The following is a 21,910-nucleotide window of genomic DNA, read 5'->3' on the forward strand; positions in this document are numbered from 1 at the left end:
ATTATCTGAGCTTTCTGTTCACCAATTGACGTCCCAGTCATGAGAGTGTTAGGGTCATTATTCATATGTCTACCAAGCGGCGAATCATTTTTGAAGCTGAGGTTACCAAAGACAGGCAAGGCGAATTGTAGAACAGTGGTCAAGGATACGAAATGGAAATGAATATGAAAATTAGGGGGATAAACAGTTTATTTTACCATCGAACAAAAACTAAAAAAAAACTGTATTAAACCCTAACCAAACTTAACAGGCGAACTTCTTGCTTTAGCGAGGATTATGACGAGTGAACAATGAAAACCCTACCTTAAGAAATCTGGATTTTTCGTCCTCGGAAAAGTCTTTCTCCAGTACATCCCATAACCAGTTGACTACTCTGTGATTGCTATGGTAACCACCATAGTATCTTGTGTGACGTCTGCAAAATTAAAAAGGCAACAAATACGAACTTTCCTCGCGGAGTTAAACCATGGGTTGATCTGGGTTGGATAACACAACACTCATCCAAGGACAACTTACAATCGTGATAACATGATATTATTTTTCTTGTGTTAAAAAGAAAGAAATAGAGAAAAAAAGTTTGAGCTCAGAAATCTTTGCCTGAATTAAAAATAAGCAGCAGTCTCTCAAAAGGTTTATGACAGAACTTCCTAGGGTCCACCATATTGGTTCATAACCTGCGGGACTATGGTCGAAGATGAAAGACGGTTTTTTCAACTAAGGTATGCTTCCTGAAGAAAGAACAGTAGTTAAATAAGATCATGTTTCTAGAATCGAAACTTCACTTCACTGTGACTTCAAACTTTATCTTAACCTTTTACTGCCACTTATAATCATTACGACTTACGATACCTCAAGTCACCAAGATCCATTGCAGCATTGTCACCGGAAATGAGTCTCTGAAGTTCAGGACCGGAAAACATCTGCAACCAATCATGTCGCACGATAGATTTGAAACCCCGTATAAAGGCTGCCGTTTGTTCCCGGATTTGAACACACATGCGATAGTGAGCCATCAAATGGACATAACTTATCCTGCATGAAAATATAGAAAACTTAACAGGTCAAGTTCAACGACATAAAGTGTTAATTGAGATTGATTAACAGCGAATGATGTCATATCTTGGCGCCCATTTTGGATCAATATCATTCTTAATCGCGTGGAGAGCTGTCAAAAACATTGGCCTGAAATGAACTTTCCCAGGATGAGGAACAACATTTTAGATCTTACAATAGAAAATATTGTTCTGAGCATATGTGAGCACAGTCCAACCTCGAGAAAATTGTAGCACAATGAACCTCAAGTGACACTCTGAAATTGTTCATACGACCCACAAAAACATATAGATGTTCGTACACCAGTGCCAAATTGTATAGCCTTAACCATCCATTCTTATGATCTTTTCACCTTTCCACGGCAGATACAAGACTTATTTTGTAGCTGATGTGAAATTCTGATCTGAGTGAGGAGCTGCAGTACTGACAATATGCAACTTTAACCCCCTAGCCCTCCCCCCGCCGCGCACTGCAGCCCGAATGGCGTCTCTACTTAGAAACCAACACTACAAAATTCCTATTCGACCTGCTTATTTGTATTCAGCCATTGGAAATTGAGCCATGAAACAGTTGATTATGTTCTATAACTTTCCTTCATTCTGTTACTGCGAGCTCACTTTTGCAACTTTAAGCAAAAACACTTTCTTAAAACGTTGAGGATATTGTTTGTAAAAGTTGTAACGTTGAATCAAATTAGAGGTCCAAACGAATTACTTAGTGGATAGGATGCAGAACTCCACTCACTTATTATCATTTGTGACTTGAATAACATTTCCGCCTGGCATGAGTTGATGAGTGATCACCTGAACGTAACACAAAAATTAGCCAAAAAATATTCAATATTCAAATATTTAAAATAGAGACCTTGTAAATAAGCCTTCATCTTATAACGTATGTCCCAGTCTTGATTCAGAAGCCTGGTATTGAGTCCATAGATGAATCAAAAGAGAAGTTTAATAGTAACTCGGAAAAGTGTTATGGCCTTGTGACCATAATGGTTGAATATCAGATTTGGCTGAGCCAGGGAAGAAGGTTAGTTCTGGGCCAAGCAAACGCTAAGAGTTAGATCCTACCTTGCCAAGAACATCTTCGTCAAAGGAAAATGACAGTTCGAGATCTCGAACGTCGCCATCATAATGCTGAAAATCAAGAAAGAATGTCACACATAACTAACCGCTTCCTATAAGTTTGACACCAGAAGAAAGCACTCTCGAGGCTTTTTCATTTGTTATATTTAATATTAGTTAACGAATCGTGTTCACTTTTTCATTATTCTTTCACTCGACTCAGTTCTCTTACTATCAATGATTTTGAATTATTAAGTTATTCAAAATTTAATGTATTGCTAATATCCTTCCATACCGAAAAAGAAGGATTTAATGACGTAAAACGCTATCGATGGTAGGAAGTGGGAATGGGTCTGTTCGAAAAAATAGAGTAAGGTAAGATAAGCTCACTAGTTAAGCAGAGTTCGTACTTCATCTGCTCTCAGATTTTTAAATTGTTGTTATCAGCCAAAATCTCCATGCATTTTCCTATCCATGCATTTTCCTATCCATGTAACGATGAAATCATAATAGAGAAAAACCGCACCGCAACACCGGCAACTCTGTGCCCTATTCTTTACCAACAAGGGTCCAATTTGTTGACTGTAAAAGCAGAATTTTGTCCTAATTTATTTTCAGACCCCAGGTGTTGGTCCTGTTGGGAGATCAAACCCCGGTGCTCTCTCCTAGTTGACTTACACAAGGCGGAGTTAACTTGATTTATCTCTTATAACACATGTAAATTTGAAGCAAAATGTTCATTAAAGATGCAAACCTTGATGAAGCATAAACTTTTGTACAGTGACTGATCAAGTGAAGGCAGTTCGTCTATTGAACTGTACAAACCGCTGTGCTGTCGACTAAGAATGTGGTTGAGGAAAAATGATGCAAACGGTACTTCGACGACCATACCCTAAAGGGAATGAAGCATACACAGCAGGCATGAATTAGTGGCTATACAAAAAGAACACCTTAACAGTTGGCAAGTATCATTTTTTCAAAGTTGGTAACTCCAACCCACGGAAACGGTAATGGTTCTAACAAAGATGGATTTAGGTAATCAGAAATACTCTACTTACTTCGTACAGAGCTTTGCCCAGCACCTTACCCAAGAACTCGAACAATTTCAAATGATTGTTGTGAATAAAGGATGTGCTTGACGGAAATAATCGCTCTTCCTCGCCACTGGTCATCTAGAAGTAACACGACATTATTGTTCGATTCACCAACATTCAAGTAACAGTTCTTCTAACTTAATGCAATTCAATGTCAATTTAATGGATTTAGTTCCAAGTAAAAGCATATTGTCAGATCAATATACCGCATAAAATTAATCAATGAACATTTCATAGGGGTGGGAAGGGGGAAAAAATCAAGAAATGCATGGTTTTCTAACCGTTGTAACTAGGGATGTTGCTTTTCATCTGCGACTTAAATTTCCGTCTGTCCTTGTTTACAATTAGCTATGTTATTGTTTAAATGTCAAACGGTTTAATGGACAGGAAGTGAGATGGTCAGTAAATGATCACTCCCAATTATCATGTGCTTTAGCTTAGAATCCCCCCCCCCCCCCCCTTTATCTATGATATCAATGTTATTTCTTAACACAATCAAACTTCGAACAATTATGACACACACTAACGTAAATTTCTGGAAATACACAGCCACACTTATTTGCCACAGAACAGTTTTTTTCCACACAACTCTTCTAACCTTAAATAAACCAAGTGAGGGATCAAATCCTTTTTTTACCACCTCCTCAAGGAACTCTTTAAACACACCATCTTGGTCAATACCAGCCTCGGAGAGACCCTATTTGTAACAAAAAGCAAACTCAAACCACAGTTTAAATTATACAGAATGTGTAAACCAGTACCGTGTGTCATTCCAAATTTATTTTTAAAGGTCTTCCTTATTCTGTGATTTCGTCCAAAAACACTCACCTGTTCATTAATGAATCTGACACGGATGATTCCTTTAAATGAACGAGTTGGGAGCAAGGCCAGCTGTTCATAGCCATCCTGATCAGTTCAAGAGACAAAAATTAACAAATGTCACACAAAATGTATCCATTCAAATTTATACACAACTGGACAATTGATTTGCAGCGACGTGAGGAAAAGGTTTAATCTTTTTGAAGTAAATTTTGCCGTGTACTCTTCACGAGTAACAGAATTAACAGCTGAATAGGTCGTTTTTCGTTTTCACTATGGATTGTGTTCCTTTACAGCTCTTTCTTTTGAACATAATGTCTATTAAAACTAACGTAAATGTAGCCTCAAATAATGAAATACTTATCTCTTGCAAAATGAAAGAAACGTTAAGTAGAATAATGAATTTCTGAAAGGTTTACCACTCCTGCTGACGAGCATAAAAGATAACGGTATTGTTTCCCTAGGAATTCACAGCAAGCGACATAAAAACGTGCTTCACCTCCAACAGTCTCGCTCGATGAACTGTAATAAGCGTCCCTTGAGGAAAAAAATCATCTGAGGGACGAGTGATACCAAGTTCCACTTTGTCTTTGGTGACCAACTTCCTAAACAGTTGTACCCTCTGCAGAATATTAACGTATCAAGAAAAGTGGATCAACATTGATAACAGTAGGCTTCGATAATAACGACCTCTGTGAACAGCACAAGCTGAAATAATTTGTGTTGCAGTAACCTCGCAAACAGCTAAAGGGAATAAATTAAAAATAAGTTAGCATACCTCTCTATGAGGCAGAACATGTGGTATTTTCTGAATCACCATCAGGGCGCCTTTCTTCCGCTTTTCAAGTTCTGATACAAACGTACTCGTTTTAATGCTCCTATGGTGTAAAAGGAGGGCAGACAAATAAATATAAATTTACGGAACTAAAGGCACCTGTGTCCGCAACAATAGTATGCATTTGTACAAAATGAAAACTTAAACGCCGCAATCTGAGTGTTGTGATTTTTCGTCAACTAAGACGTTCTTTCCTCTCTGAATGATTCAAAAATGATAAATTTGTCTCGACAATGGTCTTTTAAAATACTGAAAAATGGTTAAGAGGGTAGCATGGCCGGGCAGTTTGGGCGCTGGCCTTCTATCATGGTGGTCCCAGAAGACTTCGCCCTGTTACATGTTGGATATATTCCATGTTGCTCTAAGTGTATTTCTTTGACGGCGCTCTATGAAAGTTTGTTTTAATGTTTCCTTACATCGTCCCTAAACCGCCATTGGTAGAATGGCCAGTAACGTAATAATGAAAGTCAGATGTATACATTGGGCCAAGCCTTAAAGCGGAGATCTAAATGATTTTTCCTCGCCCATCCGATTACTGAGGCTAAGCCGCGATGGACAGGGCCCACGAACATAAAATGCATTGACCGTACATGGTTAGATCGAGTTCTTACGTAAAAAATATCTACTAACCTAACAAGCCACTGATCTTGAGAGGTGAAAGGGCGTCTGCAATCTCTGTCATACAATATCATAAGCAATGTATGCGCTGAGTTCAACATCTGCTCTCTTGATTCTAAAAAATTCCACGAAAGTAGGCTCTTGGTGACAAATATCTCATCACCAGTCATTGACAAGAACAGAGGAGTAATTCTAGAGCTAATATTAAACGAGCAGCACCCACATTTACAACGACAACTCTGACTTTATTACAGAAAAGAAGGCTACTGTGTAAGTTCATTCTAGAAATGGTTTTAAGTAGAGGGAAGGGGACTGGAAGAAGAGGAAACTCATTCATCTTGAATTAAGAAACATGAACATACCCTCCACCATCTCGTTCCACAACATTTTGAAGACCAAGTTATTGAGGAAGGCAGATATTCTATTCAGCTCGTCTAAACGAAACGGTTTTTGTATCTCGTACATTTCAGAATCATCAACAATGCTAAGGTGAAAAAATAATCAATATGTGATGTTAAGAATAGTGATCAATTGAAGATACTGTGTCAAAGCAACATGGCCATTGATCACAGAGTAGAATTTCGATTGTTTCACCTTAAATCTAATATCTGCAAACGTAGTGGAAAACAACAGGAACAGGCGCAAGTTTTCTCAGAACGTCTGAGGCGCTAATCTAGCCGGCTGAGCCACAAAATTAAATGTACTTGAAAGTTTTTTTTGCTACGATGGGTTAAAATGGTAAAAGAAATAAAATGTAGCGGCTACATTTTCATACTTATATAACTAGACGGGTAAGAAATTAACAGTTACTAGTTCAACATAAGGATATTCGATTACAACTCGAAGTATTTGTTTATTTACACTAGTGTAGGTGTATATATATACTAGTATAGTATAGGCCGATCTGACGTTGCTATCCAAGAAGAGCTTTCGTTTGGAAAAATCGTGACACCGAGCTGGCAATCTTGATGTCTCAACCGATTTGAATTACAAGGGTCTAGACTGCTATCTTCCTATTGGAGTGTGTACTGGAAACGTGCGAGACATTTGGGAATTTCTCGTATTATTCTCGTGTGAATTAAGATTACAGGGGAAGTTTCATGACAAAGTTTTCCTGACAACTTCTCTGAAATATTTAACAGCTAGGGAGGCATGCACTAAGCTACAAAGAAGAAAACGAAATATATCTTGTTCAAACAAGTTGAAATTCAATGAGATGAATTTTACTTACGGCAATAAGTGACTGCAACAGTCACAGAAAAGCACAAGAGCGGCCTGAAGCTCATGGCTGTTAAACAAGCCTGTCTTTTCAAGACTCCACAAGTGAGATTCCACGCTGTCATTTTGACAAAAAGAATCAAAAAACTTCCAAAGATGCACCACAAATCCTTCTTGGTAACTCAACCCTACAAGAACAAAAAAAAGAAAATCCTCGTATTACCTACTTTGTAAAACTCCTTTTAACCCCCTAGGAGCTAAAGAAGTATGGTAACACTCCAAACCTAAAATCCAGTTTTAACGAAGGATATCGAGCAAGTGCAGTTTTCCAAGTTGAACTCTAAAACAATCGGACTTCTTCGGATATATTTCATGGTTGAGCACAAGACATTAACCTCACCTGGCAAATACCAGAAACTGTCTCTAATATTCTTTTATTCCAATAGTCTTACCTTAATGAAGCAGAGAAATAGAAAAAAAAAGACTACTTTTCACTGCAAATGCAGACGTTGTCACACATTTGGTGCACACAAGCCACGAAGCCAACAAGAAAAAAAAACTAAATATTGCCCTTTTTCTCTAATTGGCGCTCTTAGCTCTCTCAAATATAGGACGCCATGCCATGGGAAAGTGTAGTTTATTTCTTCCGTAAAGCGAGCATTTGCCAAAGGATTTGAAATCATGCAAGCTTACGACGCCTGCTTGGCAGAGCCAGCTCACTGAAGGAGCTGCAGCCATCAGCAAATCAAGAAATGTATACTAAGTAACTTAAAGAAACGATAAAGCAATTCAGTCTTAGCTACAAACCTGTCAAAATATCCAGCTTGATCTGAGAGAAAGTACACAGTACAGTTTGATACATGACACAAGATTTCAGTATCACCTCAACCTGCGAACTGGATAAACTGGACTGACCACATCTGGAGCGACCTCTGCCGATACGAGACCATGGTTTCCAATTACCTGTGGTAAAACAGGTGATTGGAAACATTAAATGTACTGAATGGAACGGCAACTGTTAGAGTTTAGTCAACCTCGACAGCCTCCTGTAACTTGTTGACTGTGTTCCACAAAATCATCTTCACAACAGTTCACGTTGGATAAGGGTCTTCACTCACGAAGTAAAGAGGGCTGTATTTTAGGTTGAATGAGACCTTTTCTCTTAAGGATCAAGACCTAGTCTACAATAATCGGGTTAACAGCTATGTACAGGAACCCATTAGATGATGGTAAGGAAGTGATAAGGTGCTTCCAGTTAAGGCCATTGCTTCTTGGCCCTGTTTGAGAGCATAAGTGTTAATCTTTTATAATTGTACTGCTATGCTTAATGTTTCCTGTGCGCAAACACCCCTTTATAACAAAATTGTGTGTATTACTTTATAGACTTTGGATGATAAACCCACCACTTTTAATGAGAGGTACAGCTACCTTCTGACCAATTATTGAGGACCTTCCCCTTCCAAATCCCGGTGGTAGTTCTGACCACGTTTTCAACTTCTTGACATAAAAACTGTTTTAAACGCAGAAAATGTACTCTTTTTACCAGACCTTTGTCATCCTTGCTCTTTACTTCATTGCTTTCACCTTCACTGATGACTAAAAGAGCCTCAAACAACAGATTCACAACTTTCTGACTCCACAGGGACTGAAGCTGCTTTCTTATATGAGGAATTGAATTGTTCAGCCTATAAACACAAGGGAAGGTGTCAGCTTGAGTTTCACTTACGAACTAATTGGCATGCAGTGACAAGAAGTATTGGTAGTCCCCTTGTCCATCTCCTGATACCCTGCAGTGTGTCACAAAAATTGAAAACTTTTAGAGCCATTTATACTCTGAGGTTGAATGAGGTGTGTAATAAGAGGGTGAGGTGTAATTGCTAAAAACGCGTTATATCACATCCCACGCTTACACTTGGCCCTTTCATTCCAGAGTCCAGGAAACTGACCATAATACCACCATTTCTTCAACCCATTTGAACTGTACACACCAAATGTATATTATATTTTGAAAAGAATGGAATTCGCGTGTTGTGGTTCCTGGCAATTACGACATCACTAAATTGAGTTTTGAATCCTGTCACATGTCCAGTATAGCCGACACTATCCAAACCTCTAATATATCAATGAAAGGCCATTCCTATATAGATCCTATTCTTCTTGAATTCACTTCGAACTTTCTTCAATCACTAAGTCAACGATTTAGGAACATCAGATAATAAATAAACTATCTTTCCATTGCACAAGACATTCAAGTCATCTAGACAGACACCAAGCAGATTAGATTGCTTGGACCACAGTCTCTCAGAGGAAATCTTAAAAGTGGACTAAAACTTTTCGACCCAATCCGGTCCCAAACAACACCATCACTCCCCTGTACAGATCTCACAAACTGAAGAACAGTGTCCTTAAGATTCACCACCATAAAAAGTTAGGAAAAGTATGAAAATCTCCTCCAAAGAAAATTAAGCAGAAAGCTTTGCTGCTCTTTCCAATAACCCTACAAATGTCTTTTTTTTTTTTTTTTGGAACAGTTAGTTAATAGCCCTCATTTATTGAATACTAGCGTACGTATCATGTGACCTTTCGCGACCTTTCATGGTGATGAGATAAATTTTAGTTTTGGGTCATAATAGCTTGTATTTTGAATTGAGTTTTTGTGGGATGAGGGACCAGGGAATGAACTGATCTTAGGACACCACTGCCCAGACTGCAGTAGGGCCCACCCTGCAGTAGGGCCCACCCTGCAGTAGGTGTGAAGAAGCATAATATCACTGCCACCAGCTAATATTCCTGTGACATAGCAAAGGAGTGAGCATGGCATCAGCTATAATATTTTTATTTTTTTATTTTATTTAGAACAAACAAGTAATGTGTAATGACTCACTGTTCATCTGTAGATTGCTTGAACCAACCTAATATGGGATGCCAGTTTGTTAGATTGGACTGCTTCTTAGCAACATATGATTGGCAATAGTTGAGGATCTTTGTAATTATTTCCTGAAAATAACAGAACATGCAACAGTTGTTAAGAGACAGTACGGCTAAATTATACAAGCCTTTTAATTGGTTCTTACATAAATGATCTACTGGAGGACAGATGCATACTTAGATGACACCACCATGAGCAACACTTTGCTTCTTTATCTAATGTAACAGATCACTAAAGATGTCAAAATGTGGAGAGAATATGTGACACTGCACCTAGCTGCATCTTGTGTGCTTCTGTGTGCAACATAGAATCTATTTGTTAAACATCTCCATCTGTGGAGCTTTAATACTAGTTTAAGAATCACAAAAACCCTGGGTTAGAGCTCATGTTTTGAAGTGGTGTAGGTGCTTAAAAACAAGATGGGGCACCATGGCATCATGCCTGGATGCATTTATAACTGAAAGTATCAATCTGCTTATTGTCACTTTCACCATGTAACTTTACTTCTACATTGTCTAACAGAATCTTACTGTATCTCATCGTGTAGTTTAAGACAACCTTGCATGCCAAAATAGAAAAGAATATAAATAAGGATCCTTAGATGGTTTGTATGGTACTCACCAAAAAACTGGTTAAATCTTCCCTCAAGACCTACAAAGTAAGATGAGTCATTCCATAACAGTTACAGAGTTACATTACAGAGTAACATATAATCATACTCATCACCCACATCATAACATTAGGCAAAGTTAACTCACAACCCATCAAGACCAGGAAAAAGAGTAAAGCTTGATTAAACACCTACCTCTATTTCAAGCTGAGAAAGTTCCACTAAATTAGCTGCAGAGAAAGAAAAAAGGCTGGTTTTTAATTCAGAAAAAGTAGATGTTAAGAATACTTTATTATCCACTTTGTCTTGTGATGTAAAATTTTCCGTGCAGAGATCAAAAGGCAACTTGTGCTATTGTCTTAAAAATAGGAGACAGTCAACAATCCTGACCAGTACTAGTCTCAGCCACTGTACTTACCCAAAAGACAGAGAGAGTAGCTACATTCTAATGCATTCAAGACAATTCTAATGCTCTGTTCTTTCTGGAGGAATGATATAACTTTTTTATAGATGCCATGAACCTTCAAAGGCTTTAAACCCTGAATAACCAAAAAGGATAAAATCAAAACTGTTTCGCGTGTCACTGACTTCAAAAGTAAGTGAGATCTAAACATCCAAATCTTGATTGCAAGTGAAGTTTTTAACTCTTAAAATAAAATCTGTCTTAATTCAAGGTAGGGGTGTTAATAAGTATTTTAGATACCATAAACAGAAAAAAAAAACATTTTAAAAGTTCTTTGACTTAGGACTTAAAAATGATTTTCCTTTTTCTTTTTCTTTTTTTTTTCTTTTTTCTTCCCAACACATGTAAATATTCTTTTACCCATTGTAATTTATTAGATAAATATTATTGTATTACGACAGAATAGCCTTGTATAGGGGAGTCGTAATAATAATTAGTGTATTGTGTATTGTGTATTGTGTGTATGTTTGAGGAAGCAATTTAACTGTTATGTAATACCAACTTTGCCCTAACTCTTTACCTTTTGCAAACAATGCTTCAAAGTTTCCAATAATTAAAAATTTTTGCCATTTTTCTTGCAATCGGTTTTTTAAAATCAGTTGTTAGCTCACAATCATTTTTACTAAATTGTTGTTACCAGCAGTTATTTTTATTAAATGAAAAACAAGTCATACAATTTGCAGATACAAATGAGTGAAAACTTACATCTGGTGCTATTGATGAAAGATGTAGGATAAGCCCAGGAACAGAGAGGATGTTGAGTATAAACAGGCTGCTGAGATTGTCTGAAAAGTTGCTGAGTACCAAGGGCCTGTAAGGAAATTTACAATAAAACCCATGCAAAACTATGTAGTTACATTAATACATCTGGTATAGATGGTCTCACTAAAAAAATGAGATAAAATGTTGAACTGGATAAATTTATCTAACCAGTAAAAATAGTCCAATTGATTTAAATGGTCAGACCAATTAAAATGGTTCAATGACCTAAAATGGTCTAACTACATAAAATGGTCCAACTGCTTAAAATGACCCAACTAGATTAAACAGTCTACTACATTAAGTGGCTCAACTAAGTAAAATGATCCTCATGCAGCATTAATGGTCCACAGGGATAAATAGTCTTAGTAAATAAAATGGTCTTTCTTTATGCACTGAAAAAAAGGGGGCTAGTCAACCAAGAAAATTGAACAGGTGCCATGAAAGACTCCTTTTAAGAAACATCACCAATTTACCCAAGGCAAAAAACGATGTCATATTGTGACACATAAACTTTTAGCTAGATATTGAATGGGGAGGCAATGTCTTGTCAAAGATTAAGAGTGTGGTAGACACAGGATTGTTATTCTAGACATAAATTGGATTGTTCAAACATGATGTGTTGACTAATTTTGATGCTGATTGTAGATAAAATGGTCTAATTAGATAGAAAGGGGTACCTAGACAAAATGGTCCAACTGCTAAAACTAGATAAACTGGTAACTACTGGTAGCTAAAATGGTCCAATCAATTAAAATAATTGTGCTAGATAAAATGGTGGGACTACTTAAAATAGTCCAAGGGGTTACTTTTATTACATTTTCTAAAACAACAGGAACAGTGTAAAAAATGTTTGATATTTTGTGGTAAAACCTCTAAGCAGTGCTGAGTATAAAAATAAGTAAATTAGAATCAATTTTGAAAATGCAGTGCATGAACATAAGGCTGATTATGTCAAAAAAATAATTTACCTTAGAGCCATTGTAATTACTGCTTTAAATGATGCACACTTTAGAGAAGGTTCACTACAAGCCAATCCACTCATCAAGAGGTCCTACATATCAACAACAGTGATATAATTTTGGTATAACACAATAGATATTGTTCATAACTACAAATGGATTTAATCACTGTTTTCTAATGAAGTTATACATATCAGACACATCATTATTGCTCAGTCCTATGAAAAAGATTGAAAATTATTTTTCATGTCTAAAGGAACTCAGTGATTAAATGACGAAAGATTTTACCTAGTCCTCTTGTCACAAGCATGGGGACAAACCTATTCATAGCCTGGGGCTTATTGTAGAGTTCTGCTGTAGCTAAGTGGTAATGCATCAAAGTGTGGAATCTGACAGTCACAGTTTGATTATTTAGGAGAGACTCAGAGTTTTTTAATGACCAAACAGTATGCAGGGACTGTATCAGATCTGAACTTAATATTGAAGTTCTTTGTAGCTCAGTGGTAGAGAATTAGCGTACAGTCAGAATCTGAAGGTCTGGGGTTCCTTGAGGGGGACTCAGATTTTTTATTTATTCCACAATGAAGACAAATAATATCTTTCTTCATAAAGAAAATGTGTATATAATAATATTCCTTGATTAAAAAACAGTAATCTTACACTATTGAAGCAATAGTCAAAAACATACATGATGAGGTCCTGTCCTAGGCATATAAATGCAAAATGTACAAGCATCAAGGCTCTTCTTAATTTCTTTTATGTAATACATTTTTCGAAAATCTTGATCTGCCTGATTACACGCCATGTTTGACTCAGTGGATTAGCTACATCAACACAAGGCAAAAAAGAATCACACCAAATGCTTTCAAAGGCATTTCTGACTACATGCTTTAGTCCTGATAACCCATGCAGTTGACAGCAATGAAATTTATTCCACATGAGATACACTGAAATTTATGCCAGGCTATTTCATAACTAATCTACCAGTGACAGTCAAACTGTAGCAAGGGAAAGAGCAGGTCGTATGAAAAAATCTTTCACACTATTTAGCTTCCAAAGAAAGTTCAACATACTTTTTCTTTGTCCCATATATACCACTCATAGTTCTCAGTAGAGGACAATACAAATCAAATAATTATGTCTGAAATCATTTCAGACTGAAATGATTTTAACCTCAGCACATACCTTCAATGATGGATACAGTCCTTTACTGTTCAAATGCCCCAGAACATTTGCACAAAGTTGCTGCAAGCTTTGCCGAAGGGCCTCCCCTTTAAATGTTAATTGAAATAATGAGACAAAGGCTTTTTTCTATTGGATATCACAATGAAAAATCAATCTAGGAATTTGACGTTTAACACCATCAAATATTTTAGCTCTTCTAATTTTTTAGTTGACAACAACTTCATCATCCTGATTATCTGTCTCCTTAACAGAGCATAAGTTGAACCTCAGTATTCTTAAAATTCCATTTGTATTCGAGACACAATGGTCAGTTGTAATCCAGGGAGCAATCAACTTGCAAAGAAGAATCCCATGTTCCTAAGAAATGGATATTTCTTTCGAGACATACAGATTATAATCCCAGTTCCACATTTGATTACTCTATATAAACTGGGCAATACAAATGGTGGATAAGGAAAATATTGTCTCACAGGTATGACGCCATACTTTTTAAAAGAACAACAAACAAGACAAGGAATGGTAGTAATGTGATCCCTTTTGATCACTCTTATGGCTTCAAGTCTTAGAGTTGTAATAATAAATGCTATTTCTCATGTAGAAAATAGTCCTCTCTAAGCTGCTATGGGTGTTAAAGAGTGCACACTCTGGACATTTATTGCCCACTCAAACAAATCAGAGAAAACTGTGATCACTTGTATCTTCTCTCACCTCCTTTCATGCTTAAAATCTTCCAGTTTCCACAATCAGTAAATACAATCAGCTGAAATCACAATAAATTTTGTGTGTAGCTATACAGTGAATGGAATAACACCATTCAATTGGATACTTGTTAATTCATTACAAAAGAAGCCATACCTACAATGCTGAAATAACACATTCATTTATTATTAATTATAACTATTTTCTTTGTTACATTTAATTTACCTGTTACTAAATTGCTAAATCTTCCACCCCATGAAATCAGTCAAATTGTTTTATTTAAAAAGTAAACAACTCTGAGAAATACAGATGCTTTATTTCCAGAGATACTCTTAAAAAAGCAACCTCATCTGTACCAGGGCTTGGTCATTTATCAGACAAGTCTCCTTCACAAGAATGGTAAACTGGAAATCAGGGAGTTTTAATGCTTAAATACCGGTAATTGTGAAGAAGAGCTCCCCAAAAAACCTGTCGGCCGACTGTCGGTCAACTGTCAGCCGACAGTTGACCGACAGGTTACTGACAGTCTACCGACAGTCTACCGACAGCTAACCAACAGGTTACCGACAGGTTAAGAAAAAAGAAAAATTGTGTTAAAAACGAACAGTTAACGTGACATAACAATCCGAATGGTGATGTATGACTCGACAGACTTCACCTACTTACTGATCAACGGACTTGATCCGATGATAGCGTATGAAAAGCCTTTAGTTAAAAAAGTTACCATCATTACGACGTAATAGTTCACAAACAACAACATGTCTCAGAGAATCTTAAAGTGCACAGTGTGCGGCCGCGACCACTCTATTTTTCACTGTGAGAATAGGTGTGGCGTCTGCCACGGTGACAGTAGGCGATGTTTGTGTAATGAACGCCCGCCTCAGAAAAGAAAAAAGACATCAAAGTCAACAGTCTCCAGTCAACAGCCTGCAGATATGTCGCACAACGATCTAAAGAAAAAGTACGAGTCACTGCAAAAGGACTACAAAAGAGTGGGTCAGGCCTTCTAGAACCAGCAGGAACAGAACCAGGAGCTGACGGCATTGCTAGAGGAACGCGAGAAAGAGGCTGAAGAGCTAGCCAACCTTGTGTGGAACAAGGACGAGGTCATTAAAAACCTTGAGAGGCGCCTCTTAAATGCAAAGAAGGTCATGGCAGAACTCAGAGCGGAGGTGCGACGCAGAGACCAACCCGCGCCATAAGAAGACCCACCCGCATTGCAACAGCAACACCAGCAGACAGCAGACATTCACGTCAGCACCCACAGCCTGGCCAACATACACAAACAATATGACCAGGTTCTCCAGACAATGAAAGAGAACAGATGCAGCATGGCCTGTGCCTTCCGTCTTGCAGGCTGTCCTCGGAGCACACTACGAGACTTCGTGGCAATAGCAGAACTGAAAAAGGTCAACTCGAGGGAACTGGACCTCGTCCTCCGCGACCAAGAAGTTAAATCAGTGCGAGATCTGGAGGTTGTCTGTCACAAAAGACTTTGGCACTACATCCTGGTCATGAGCAGCATGAGGAGAGAGGGGCAGCTATATTGCCAATGAAGTTTGAGGCACGATTCTACGAGTGAAGTATCTTTTATATTTCACCACTCACAAAACGGCTCCTTTAGGAGCCACCAAATCTATGAAAGGCTATTCTTGTCAATGTATTACACATGTTGGATGTTTTATCAAGCGAAAACTGAGAGAAAACATTAAGGTTTGTGTTAACGTTTTACCGACAAGCTACCGACAGGTTACCGACACATTACCAACAGTCAGCCGACTGTCGGCTGACTGTCAGCCAACAGGTAGCCGATATTTCGGGCAAAACCTGTTGGCCATCTGTCGGCTGACAGGTTTTTTGGGGAGCTCTTCTTCACAATTACCTAAATACCAGCCGGTGTACCTTTTTAATTACCTGATTACTACACAAATAAGTCTGACGAACAATTATCATTTGACATCAGAAGCATGTAACCTAGAAGTAGGTTATATGCTTCTGGTAACATTGAATAAGTAATATTTGACAAATATTATCTAACCTACCATATTCAAATAGATGCTGATCTTTTTTGCATCTGTGGAAACACTAGGCTGAAAAAACATACAAACAGGAATACAAACTAAGATAAAATGTGCAAAACATTGACTGAGAGGCAAATTATTAACATCAATGTACCATTGGTATTAAAGAGTAACTTTCTTTAAAGCTTAATGATCACCTTGAGCTTACGAAGCAGTTTACAGCAAATCAGTAACAAGTGTTTGAGTTGATGCAGCCAGAGAAGAACAAGATCATGTGAAAGGACAACTGACACATACCACAGCTGAAAAGATGAAAAGAAAAATAAAACATTTAATGAGAGCTGCAACAGAAAATTCATCCGCAGTTATGAGATGAAACATCTCCTTTAAAACACATCTACATTCAGGAGAATTTTTGATCCCCTCTTCCCCTTTCCCTGTCATATTTTGACATTTATCTTTAAGTCATATATAACCAACAGGGTTAATCATGTGTTTAATTAATTGATGCACAGTAAAATACTTACATATCAACCTTATTTCTCCTCTAACACCTGACACCTCTTACTTAGGGTGTTCCTAAACATCTATATCTTGTAGTTTAAATTCATCTTTAGTTTGAAAGTTTTTACTTTAGTTTCATTTCTATCAGCATATGTTTCAGATTATCACCATCATCATAATTACCACCTTGGTATTAAGACAAATTACAGTTAAAAATAAGTTAAACTGATTTTAAATAAGTAAAACACAAACAACATTCTCATTTCAATATAGGGGCCTGGGAACTTTTGAAATTATCCTGATGAATAAAAAATATTTATTGTGAGTTGTGCAAGACACAGTTAATTTCTTATAAGGAATCAGACTAAGCTTGATGCAATACCTACATGTTGTTGTAGTAACTGGATTCATTATCTTCCTTTATATGATTATTGAACTGAAGAATGTGCCATTTTTTTTCTGTCTCATTATATTCAGTTAAAAGGATAATTTGATATTTCTTGTCTCCTTCCTAACAATTTGCAGGACAAATAACAGTTCTGTGGTAAGATAGCCCCAAATGGAAAGCAATTTATCATGGTTGTAATTATCAATGAAGCAATGGCTGCAAATGTCTTTGTCCTTGGTGCAAGTACTTGATCTTAATTTTTCTGCTCTGATTTATGGTCCCTGTACTCCATGCTTAGGTCAAAAGTCAAAGGGGTAAAAAAACCCTACTCACCCTGGGTTCACTTTGGGCTTCCATGCTACCAAGTATAAGTCTACATAGTGCTTCAAATCTCTGCACATGCAAAAAAAAAAAAAAATTTGAAATCATGGTAAAGTTTGTTATTGTCAGTTTCAATTAAATGACCATTTAAAACTATTTCTGTCAATTACTCATTTTCTTTGACACCTCATATTTAAGCTGTTCAATAACTCAGATAACAAAATAGGGGTAAGAATTCTAGGATGTTACCACAAAAAAGAATTTTTATATTTAAAACTTTCAATTACCATTATACCTTCTCATCATCCTTCAAATGGAAAGTAAAAAGAAATTTTCTTGCAAGGTGAAAGACATCAGTTGCTGCAGAAAGACAAAAATATCTATTAATTACATATTTTAAGAAGGTGGCAAAGAACAGTTTAGTTTTAAACATCAATTCTTTGGTACAACCACACCACTGCAATCCTCACCCAGAAAAATGCCCAATTATTCTAAAAAAGTTGTGATTACATGATATGACAAATAAGGATACCATAACAACAACAAAACCTCCAAGAAAACCTCTTGTGGTTGCTTTTTGAGCCTGTTTCTTACAAAAAAAATCAACAACAAATTTGGTGTAATTCCTTGTAGCTTACTTCAGGATATCTCATATATCAGAACAAGATGCATTGTATATAATTTGATTTGACAGGTGGAATTGATCAGATTTCAAGTTCATGAATGTCTTGTTTTTGTTGCTTGAACATCAAAATTCCATACTGGCATTCTGAAGCACAACATTCAAATCTCTGAAACTGATATATGTCAACTGATCTATAAAGAGCATAACAGTCAAACCTGAAGGTTTCTTAGTTCCACTCTGCTCAATAAACTGGTCAAATTCCTCCCTGAATGTGCAAGAAACAAACTTATTTATGACAAACTTCTCTGGAATTTAAGTTTACTACAGTGACACATGTACTGACTACACAATTATTCCTAAGGAAAGATTCTTCGATCATCCAATACTTTGGAGCAATGACTATTATAATAAACTCATACTAAAAGCAAAACGCTCTCCAAGTGAAAGTCAAGTGTTACTCCAGTGTTATTCCTTCTGTATGGGATGCCATCCCAGTACCCTCTACATCAGTTATTGGGTAGGAGCTAAACAGAATTCCTTGATGCTACTTCTTTTGCACCAAAAAAAATTCATATCAGTACAACTGGACAGTTTTCATACTTACCCACTAGATATACTCTTTAGAATTAGAAGTTTATGACCTAGAAGTGTCTAAATTCCTCTATACATGTATTGTCTAAAAACAAGGTGGGGTTTATAAGCAGTTTTTTATTTTAATTCATAAAAACTCTCTACTGATCACAAAGGGGCACTGAAAAGCTTACAAGAATTAATGATCGAGCCATCATTTTCATTGGGAAAGCCCTGGATAACTTATGATAATTAAATTTTCTTAAGAGAGACTCTATCAATAACATTTTTTGAAAAAATTTTGAGTTCCACTCCACACACAAATGTGGCAGTCAATGATAGCATGGCAGATGCAAATGAATCAAGAGGATTGTTTCGGCAGTGTTTAATCACCGAAGGAAGAGACTTCCACAAGTAAACTTAACTGCTGTGAAAATAAGCTTCTGAGTTTTCATCGAGACAAGGATATTTAAACATTTCAATCTATGTCCTTTCATGGCAGCAAGAAGGTGAAAAATATGAACAGCAAATCTACTACGGGAGTTGTAAAAGTTGTGTACAGAAGACTAGATAGCTAGCCTGAGGTAAATGATATTTTCAGAAACTGATTTACTTTCCAACTTTTTTTGACTGAAGATTTTAGGCTGACTGAAAGTAGTGTCTATATTTCAGACAAGACAGTTGTGAAAATACAGTTGATCACTCTGAAATAACACTCACAGCAAAATGAAAAGTGCACACAAACTTGCAGTTTTCCAACTACATGTTACACAAGATTAATTGGCTGGTCTTACACTTTAATAAGCCCCAGCTCTCCGACATACATAAGTGCTTTGATGTTATAAGCTTCTGATAGAATGAAAAAAAATTTTAATAAATAATTAATTGGTAATTGATGAATAAGATATGATAGCAAGGTTCCTGGCAAAATTTTTGTGGTAAATTATAATCTGGCTTCTTCTTCACCACAAGCCAACATAAAATGGGATTAATTAACATTATAAAGTGTTTTTGGGCACCAACTAAGTTAATAAATACCTTGTTTCAGTTCTCAGTTTGGCAATACACAGGAGCCTCCTCATCCATGCCTGAGAAAGCACAAAAAGGAAGAAGAATTTTCAAAAATTTCATTGACTTAGTATATAATAACCCTAATGTACACAGCAAAATGGTTGCTTCAACAAATTTCAACACCTCGAAATAAGGGATCAAAGCTCTCTGGGTAACATCTAAGATGAATCAATCTCAGGTTATATCCGCTAGGTGACAACATCAACAAAATTTGTTTGCACTGGGGCAAATATATATATAATTTATACTAAATACTATAGGGGCACAAAGTGCTGCTAGACAATTTTTTTAAACATCGCCAAGTAGGAAAAACTAGTCATTAAAGAGTTCCACTCACAACATTTTAGCTTCAATGTGAAATACAAAGAAATGTGAGATTGTTAAGGCACACTTTAGCTGAAAATATTTTCCTCATCAAAGCTCCATGCTGTGACCATTTTGGTCACAATGGAGACTACAATAAAATTTTTGCCAAATAATTTTGCAGTGAAAGTGGCCATTTTGCAACCTTTGTTTGATAGTTATGTAGCAGGTTGTAATGTTTTTAAAACATACTTTTTACAAGTGTAGGGTCAGAAGACAAAGTTCATTTATTTTCTTTGTTTTCTACAAAAATAAATGCCAGCCACACCATTTTCTTTATTTTATGGTGACTTTGAAAATAGTTGAGCTTAGAGTGCTGTTCCTTTAAACAATATGAGTAGTGTACAACAGTATACAAAAGATCATTTTCAGTTCACATGGAGAAATCTTTGTCTTACAATTAAGAGGCTGGTAAAATATCCAAACTTAACATGAACTTCTTATTAATAAATAGCACTTTCTTCCCCTTCTCATTTTAAAACACTTTTGAACATTTTCAGAGTATAAACCAGTGCCAAACAGAGCACCAGGAAAGCAGACCCATCACAAATGGAATGTGCCCTTTGTATGGCTGTCATGTTAACGGCTGAAAACATGACTGCCTCTAAATCAATTATTGCAACTTTCCTGACACAGGTTGTTCAAAGGGAGAGTAACACTACATACTGGATAAATCTCTATCTGGTGGAAAGCACAGTACATTTTGTGAACACTTTTAATTTATTTTTCAGTGGAGGTTTTATAATCCTTCTTGGGAACCAAATGTGAATGTTTTCAATTAGAAAAAAAACGTTGTCCAGTGGGGACACTGGATAACTTGCCTTCTTGTGACTACCTTTAAAATTCCAGTCACTGACATTCAATTTTCAGTCACACTTACTACCAGACAGGCACAATCTCGCACCTTGCTAAGTGTGGTCATATTAAGGAGTAGTATACATGCTCTATAAAAAAAATTTGTGGTGTTGATTTGTTAACTTGTGAAATTTATTTTGATCACCTTTCATCATGTAATGTTATATAAGTAACAGTATAAATATAATAAGGTGTCCATGTTATTTAGGTTAGGTTAAGTCAAGTCAGTAAGTGATGTGAGTCTGGCAATCAAAGTATTTTTACGTTCTTTCAAAAAGTGGTTCATTGCTTAAACACTACAAATTTCATCTCTCCTATCAAAAGTCACTACTCGTTTTGAGTAACTTCTCTGTTTGACTGGTGCTAAAATTCCTCTTCGGATGCCGGTTAAAGACATCTAAGTAATCTAGCCTTTAAATAGAAAAGCACAACATGCACTATTTAAAACAGCTGTTGTACTGGTTGGCTCACGAATTCCGGCAGCAAATATTTTCAAAAGATTAATTTAATTTTTCAAGGATGGTTAAAAGTTCTTAAATACTCATAAATAGTGATCATGTGGTTTCTGGAGCATATTTCTCCTTAGCGATCAGATAGCTATCTTTAGCAGTCTATATATAAATACCTGAATGCGAATAGCAGCTCTTTCCCTTTCTTTTCCTTCGGATCGTTGTTGTCGAGCAGCCTGCACTTTTTCAACAAATTCGACACGGTCCTTTTTTTTATTACCACCAAACATTATCATTAAAATTTAAGTTAACTTCACATATTCGAGGCAGATCTGTCAACCTCTCTAACTCTCTGTTTACTTCAATAGTGCTAAGGGACCGCGCATTTAGAGATGGAGATTTGTGTTTTTGGCATCGAGTTGTTCATGCGGG

General features: G+C 36.6%; 1 protein-coding gene and 1 pseudogene across 2 annotated transcripts in view; one reads left to right on the top strand and one right to left on the bottom strand.

The window, feature by feature from the left end:
* LOC113681249 (ubiquitin-protein ligase E3B) overlaps nt 1–21,873 on the bottom strand; it is a 23,533-nt gene extending 1,660 nt beyond the window's left edge. Inside the window, exons 1-30 of one of the 2 annotated variants that reach the window (XM_027198326.2) lie at nt 21,655–21,873; nt 19,779–19,828; nt 18,386–18,435; nt 17,841–17,905; nt 17,558–17,617; nt 16,530–16,634; nt 16,354–16,401; nt 14,321–14,372; nt 13,613–13,698; nt 12,437–12,519; nt 11,412–11,517; nt 10,662–10,782; nt 10,439–10,473; nt 10,255–10,284; nt 9,589–9,701; nt 8,253–8,389; nt 7,512–7,667; nt 6,718–6,892; nt 5,849–5,970; nt 5,499–5,601; nt 4,812–4,911; nt 4,533–4,655; nt 4,043–4,120; nt 3,813–3,911; nt 3,179–3,292; nt 2,875–3,012; nt 2,127–2,192; nt 1,798–1,856; nt 850–1,032; nt 304–415 (exon numbers count right to left, since the gene is read on the bottom strand). In XM_027198326.2, coding sequence (XP_027054127.2) covers nt 304–415; nt 850–1,032; nt 1,798–1,856; nt 2,127–2,192; nt 2,875–3,012; nt 3,179–3,292; nt 3,813–3,911; nt 4,043–4,120; nt 4,533–4,655; nt 4,812–4,911; nt 5,499–5,601; nt 5,849–5,970; nt 6,718–6,892; nt 7,512–7,667; nt 8,253–8,389; nt 9,589–9,701; nt 10,255–10,284; nt 10,439–10,473; nt 10,662–10,782; nt 11,412–11,517; nt 12,437–12,519; nt 13,613–13,698; nt 14,321–14,372; nt 16,354–16,401; nt 16,530–16,634; nt 17,558–17,617; nt 17,841–17,905; nt 18,386–18,435; nt 19,779–19,828; nt 21,655–21,774 — 2,889 coding nt within the window. In that variant the 5' untranslated portion in view covers nt 21,775–21,873. Of the gene's footprint in view, nt 1–303; nt 416–849; nt 1,033–1,797; nt 1,857–2,126; nt 2,193–2,874; nt 3,013–3,178; nt 3,293–3,812; nt 3,912–4,042; nt 4,121–4,532; nt 4,656–4,811; nt 4,912–5,498; nt 5,602–5,848; nt 5,971–6,717; nt 6,893–7,511; nt 7,668–8,252; nt 8,390–9,588; nt 9,702–10,254; nt 10,285–10,438; nt 10,474–10,661; nt 10,783–11,411; nt 11,518–12,436; nt 12,520–13,612; nt 13,699–14,320; nt 14,373–16,353; nt 16,402–16,529; nt 16,635–17,557; nt 17,618–17,840; nt 17,906–18,385; nt 18,436–19,778; nt 19,829–20,995; nt 21,114–21,654 lie in introns of those variants that run through there. The other variant, XM_089189686.1, reaches the window with a different exon arrangement.
* LOC113681251 (uncharacterized) lies at nt 14,930–16,025 on the top strand (annotated as a pseudogene).
* Nucleotides 21,874–21,910: the final 37 nt, after the last annotated feature.

This window comes from Pocillopora damicornis, chromosome 12 (assembly GCF_964200805.1).
Source record: "Pocillopora damicornis chromosome 12, jaPocDami1.2, whole genome shotgun sequence".
Lineage (NCBI taxonomy): Eukaryota > Metazoa > Cnidaria > Anthozoa > Scleractinia > Pocilloporidae > Pocillopora > Pocillopora damicornis.